At 52.3% G+C, this 5409-nt stretch overlaps 1 protein-coding gene across 1 annotated transcript; it reads right to left on the reverse strand.

The window, feature by feature from the left end:
* Positions 1–368: 368 nt before the first annotated feature.
* LOC121445307 (transcription factor SPT20 homolog) lies at positions 369–3566 on the reverse strand. Its single transcript, XM_041647363.1, has 2 exons — positions 2268–3566; positions 369–1256 (listed from the first exon to the last, which is right to left on the reverse strand). Exons 1-2 carry the CDS (start codon positions 3564–3566, stop codon positions 369–371), a joined length of 2187 nt encoding a protein of 728 aa, XP_041503297.1.
* Positions 3567–5409: the final 1843 nt, after the last annotated feature.

The following is a 5409-nucleotide window of genomic DNA, read 5'->3' on the forward strand; positions in this document are numbered from 1 at the left end:
AAACTCCAGCCCTTGAAAGGGCGGCAAGTACTCTTAATTGTGGAGCCATTTGTCCAGCCCCTTATGACTGCACTTTGAATGTTTATCTAAATGACAATCTGGAATTACTAAAGATAACAAATTTCAGATGTGAATTCACACTGGGACACTACAATAAACACTCCTTTATCAAACACAAGGAGCAAAATAAGCAAAACAGTCCTAGGTTTTAAAATCCCTTCTCTGTTTCTACGCAAAACTTTGGGCATTGAGCTTTTTACTTTTGCATTTTAAGCAGTCACATACTGACACATTCCAAACACCAACAAAAAAATAAAAACTAGGAATGATTTAGCTCAATACTGGTACATTTTACAGAGAAGTAAGAGTCAGGACCTTGGGGGGTTTGGTTGCCCTCCCGTTCCTCTATCACTGGGTTCGCTAGCTGCATTCCCACGTGCAGAGGACCGAATGTCTGCTCTGGACACAGTCACTATGCGTGGTATGATTCGCACATGCACATTCTGGGTCTGCCCCTGCCTCTGCCCCTGCCGGACCATGATAGCAGAGACCTGGAAGCCCTGGGCCCGAACATTCTGCCTGTGGCTCTGTGGGGTGGAGCTCACCCGAAATACCACAGACCTCTGGGTCTGTTGAACCACTCTGGGCCCCTCACTGTTAAGGCGACTAGTTTGCTGATCTGGCAAGGACACCTGCTGAGGATTAGACCCTTGGGAGGAAGCTGCTGGCCCTGGCTGTGGCTGCTGGGGGACAGGGGCGCTGGGTGGTTGCAGCTGTTTTGGAATCAATACATATGTCTGCTGTGGAAATTGCAGTGGTCTCTGGGATGACATCTGAGAGTCTGTGTGCATAATGAGAGAGCCAGGGGGAGTCCTTACACTTATGGGATTTGCTGTATTATTTATAATGAGTCGCACAGGTGGCCTCACGGTGCGCTGTGCTGGCCTAGGTTCTCTGGTTGGAATGTGGCTATTATGACTGGTTCCCTCAGCAGCTGGGGCGCTAGTGAGGCGGACTGGGACCTGGGTTGAATTACCCACCATAGTAGACCTTACCAAACGGATCACGCGAACACGAGTGGTCCAAGTGGGGGGCTGGATCTTCGGGTTGTTTTCTGATGACCTAGCACTGGGTTGGCCAGCTGGAGGAACTCTGCTCATTCCCACAGTGGTCCGCTGAACCACCCTGACTGCTTGAGGAGCAGGAGGCGGGTCTCGCCTGGCCTCTGGTGTGACGGACCTGAGAGATGAGGGGCCCTGTCTCGAGATGGGGGCCAGTGACACCAGTAGAGGAATTTTGCTTTCCTTCTTTAAGGCTGACAATGACACTAGACTGGCTGTGGGCTTCTTCCCTGGGGTGGGCTGAGGAGGCCAGACTGAGCTACTAGGCGGCTTCTTCCCTGGGGTGGGCTGAGGAGGCCAGACTGAGCTACTAGGCGGCTTCTTCCCTGGGGTGGGCTGAGGAGGCCAGACTGAGCTACTAGGCCGCTTCTTCCCTGGGGTGGGCTGAGGAGGCCAGACTGAGCTACTAGGCCGCTTCTTCTCTGGGGTGGTCTGAGGAGGACAGACTGAGCTACTAGGCCGCTTCTTCCTTGGGGTGGGCTGAGGAGGACAGACTGAGCTACTAGGCCACTTCTTCTCTGGGGTGGTCTGAGGAGGACAGACTGAGCTACTAGGCCACTTCTTCCCTGGGGTGGGCTGAGGAGGACAGACTGAGCTACTAGGCCACTTCTTCTCTGGGGTGGTCTGAGGAGGACAGACTGAGCTACTAGGCCACTTCTTCCCTGGGGTGGGCTGAGGACAGACTGAGCTACAAGACCACTTCTTCCCTGGGGTGGGCTGAGGACAGACTGAGCTACTAGGCCACTTCTTCTCTGGGGTGGGCTGAGGACAGACTGAGCTACTAGGCTGCTTCTTTTCTGGGGTGGGCTGAGGAGGCCAGACTGAGCTACTAGGCCACTTCTTCTCTGGGGTGGGCTGAGGACAGACTGAGCTACTAGGCCACTTCTTCCCTGGGGTGGGCTGAGGACAGACTGAGCTACTAGGCCACTTCTTCTCTGGGGTGGTCTGAGGAGGCCAGACTGAGCTACTAGGCCACTTCTTCCCTGGGGTGGGCTGAGGAGGCCAGACTGAGCTACTAGGCCACTTCTTCCCTGGGGTGGGCTGAGGACAGACTGAGCTACTAGGCCGCTTCTTCTCTGGGGTGGGCTGAGGACAGACTGAGCTACAAGACCACTTCTTCCCTGGGGTGGGCTGAGGAGGACAGACTGAGCTACTGGACCCCTGTGGCATCTTGCTGGGACAACTAGCTTGGCTCTGGACAGCCTCCTGGCACATAGGCACTGTCTTCCTTGGCTCAGTGTTTATCCCTGTCAGGAAATCATCTGAATAATCACCCAGGGCAACAGGAGGGAGAGACATGGCGTTAGCACTGCTGCCCTCTGGAAGTGGCTCTATTTCCTCATTGAGAAGCGTATTAAGGCACTCCATGATATCTTCATTCCTATCCCATAGCTGACTGTCATCCTCACAATCAAACATACAATCATATTTTACCTCAGGAATTGCTGAGATGGTTGGTTCAGTCTCATCAAAGGGCAGAGATAGCAACTCTTTAACAAAGCTCTCCAAGTCCATCTCTGAAGGCACAGTCAGTTCACAGGGACTCTGGTTGCATGTTTCTGTTCCATCAATCTGCAGGTCAGATGGGTTATCTGGACTTATTTTTGCCTGCTTTTTGCAAGGAGTGGTTGTCATTAAGTCAGGGGGACAAGAACACCCAGATGGTACCTCCTCTTGATCCAGAGAGGGGCATGCATGCCTCTTGAAGCATTGCCGCATGGGGTTAGTGTTCATCTTCTGCTCATTAAACAGCAATTTGTTGGCCGTGCAGGTGACAGCAACAGAAGGATCCAGACACAGTGGCTCTGCTGTAGCTAAGATCAGTTGGCTCTCAAGCTCCTGTTTTGCTTCCTGGGTCCACTGACTGCTGTCACTTGTCATGGACTCGACATCGCTTACTAGAGACTGCATCGTTGGACGTAAGAGAATATGCCGGACTTGGCAAGCAGGAGAGGACACAGCAGCCTCTGCAGCAGGCTCCTCGGGAGGGTAGATGTCACCACACTGCCTGTAGTCTCGGATTTCTGCTATGACACAGCCACTGTGAAAAACATTCACAGGAGACTTTTCCAGAATATCAATCAGAAAGGAAGGTAACTCTTCAGCATCCAAATATTCAAGCAGTTTCTGTCCTACATACGGCCCTGGATAGGGCTCTATAAGGACTCCATCTTTATCCTTGAGCATGAGAGAATAGCCCTGGTTTTCTGGGTACAGGCTGACCACTAAACATGGCAATGGCTCTCTCTTCATAAGCTTCTCTAGCAAGTTGACATTGCTTCGAAGGCCCTCTGCTTCTGGCTCCTTTTCACACTCCTCCACATAAATGTCATACAGTTTTTCCTGAAGAGATTTTTCCCCACAAGACGCGGGTTTCAGTGGAGGGGGTTGCTGCTGAACAGTCTCATCGCCCCCCTCCAAAGTGTCCTGTAAAGTTTGTTCCATCCTAATAGAAAATCGGGGCCCTTAAAGAAAAACAAAAAGTATTGGTGAACAGGTAGAAATCATGGCAGTTCTATCAACGGTGAGGCAAAACTTTACAACTCTGTGTAGGAGTGTACACTTTGAATTTAATACGGACCCCAAGAAACCTGCCTCCCGTTGGTGTGATGCAGATGCTGCCAATTCCTGTACTGTATTCTGGGGGATTAGATTCTGGGGGATTAGGCATGGGCAAACCAGTCTGGGCTGCACCGAGAGACCCTGACTTAACTGCGAAGACAAGCCAAAGGAACCAAGAGCTACATTTAAATTTGCAAGTTTTTTTTTTCAGGACAGGGTTTCTTTGTGTAACAACTCTAACTATCCTGGAACTAGCTCTTGTAGACCAGGTAGACCAGGCTGGCCTTGAACTCAACAGAGAATCGCCTACTTCTGCCTTCTGAGTGCTGGGGTTAAAGGGCGCCACCTCCACCCGGAAAAATTCCCCAAGTTTTTATTATGTACACAACTTTCTGCCTCCATTTATACCCACACGCCAGAGGAGGGCGCCAGATCTCTTTACAGATGGTTTGGAGCCACCATGTGGTTGCTGGGAATTGAACTCAGGACCTCTGGAAGAGCAGACAGTGCTCTTAACCACTGAGCCATCTCTCCAGCCCTTCCCCAAGTTTTTAAAAAAGCATTCGTACCTTTGGCACCCACTGTCAGTGTGTCGTCCTGGTGCGTTGTGGTGGAAAAGCTGTCCTGGACCAGGCTGTCCTCGAACTAACAGATTCGCCTACTTCTGCCTCCCGAGTGCTGGGGATAAAGGGCACCACCACTGCCTGGAAAAATTTTGCAAGTTTTTAAAAGCATCCATACCTTTGGCGCTCACTGCCAGTGTGTCAGCCTGGTGCGCTCTGTGCTGGTAAAGGTATCCTGGACTAGGCTGGCCTCGAACTAACAGATTCGCCTACTTCTGCCTCCCAAGTGCTGGGTTTCAAGGGCGCCACCACCGCCTGGAAAAATTTTGTAAGTTTTTAAAAAGCATCCATATCTTTGGCACTCACTGCCAGTGTGTCAGCCTGGTGCGCTCTGTGCTGGTAAAGGTATCCTGGACTAGGCTGGCCTCGAACTAACAGAGAATCTCCTACTTCTGCCTCCCGAGTGCTGGGGTTAAAGGGCGCCCCCACCACCCGAAAAAATTCTTCAAGTTTTTAAAAAGCATCCATACCTTTGGTGCTCACTGTCGGTGTGTTGTCCTGGTGCGCTGTGGTGGAAAAGCTGTCCTGGACCAGGCTGTCCTCGAACTAACAGATTCGCCTACTTCTGCCTCCCGAGTGCTGGGGATAAAGGGCACCACCACCGCCTGGAAAAATTTTGCAAGTTTTTAAAAGCATCCATACCTTTGGCGCTCACCGTCGGTGTGTCGGCCTGGTGCGCTCTGTACTGGAAAAAGAACAGGCTGGCCTCGAACTCACAGAGATTCGCCTACTTCTGCCTCCCAAGTGCTGAGGTTAAAGGCGGGAGCCACCACCGCCAGGAAAAATTGTCCTAGTGTTTACAAAAGCGTCTGTACTTTTGGCGCTCGCTGCTCGCTGCCGGTGTGTCGGCCTGGGGCGCTCTGTGGTGGAAAAGCTGCCCTGGAGCAGGCTGGCCTCGGACTCACAGAGATTCGCCTGCCTCTGCCTCCCGAGGGCTGGGGTTAAAGGCGGGCAGGCGCCACCACCATCGGGAAATATGGCTCTCGCTGCCGTTGTGTCGGCCTGGGGCGCTCTGTGGTGGAAAAGCTGCCGGACTCACAGAGATTCGCCTGCCTCTGCCTCCCGAGGGCTGGGGTTAAAGGGCGCCACCTCAGCCCGGCAAA

Source organism: Microtus oregoni, unplaced genomic scaffold (genome assembly GCF_018167655.1).
Source record: "Microtus oregoni isolate MIOR12 unplaced genomic scaffold, Mior012 000173F_ref0000288, whole genome shotgun sequence".
In the NCBI taxonomy this organism is placed as follows: domain Eukaryota; kingdom Metazoa; phylum Chordata; class Mammalia; order Rodentia; family Cricetidae; genus Microtus; species Microtus oregoni.

What these genes read in the sequence shown, in the direction of transcription:
- LOC121445307 (XM_041647363.1), bottom strand. Translation starts at nt 3,566, where the DNA reads ATGGAACAAACTTTACAGGACACTTTGGAGGGGGGCGATGAGACTGTT. An exon ending in CACAGGGGTCCAGTAGCTCA is followed by an intron (nt 1,257 to 2,267) that starts GTCTGTCCTCCT and finishes ATCTCGAGACAG; the next exon opens with GGCCCCTCATCTCTCAGGTC.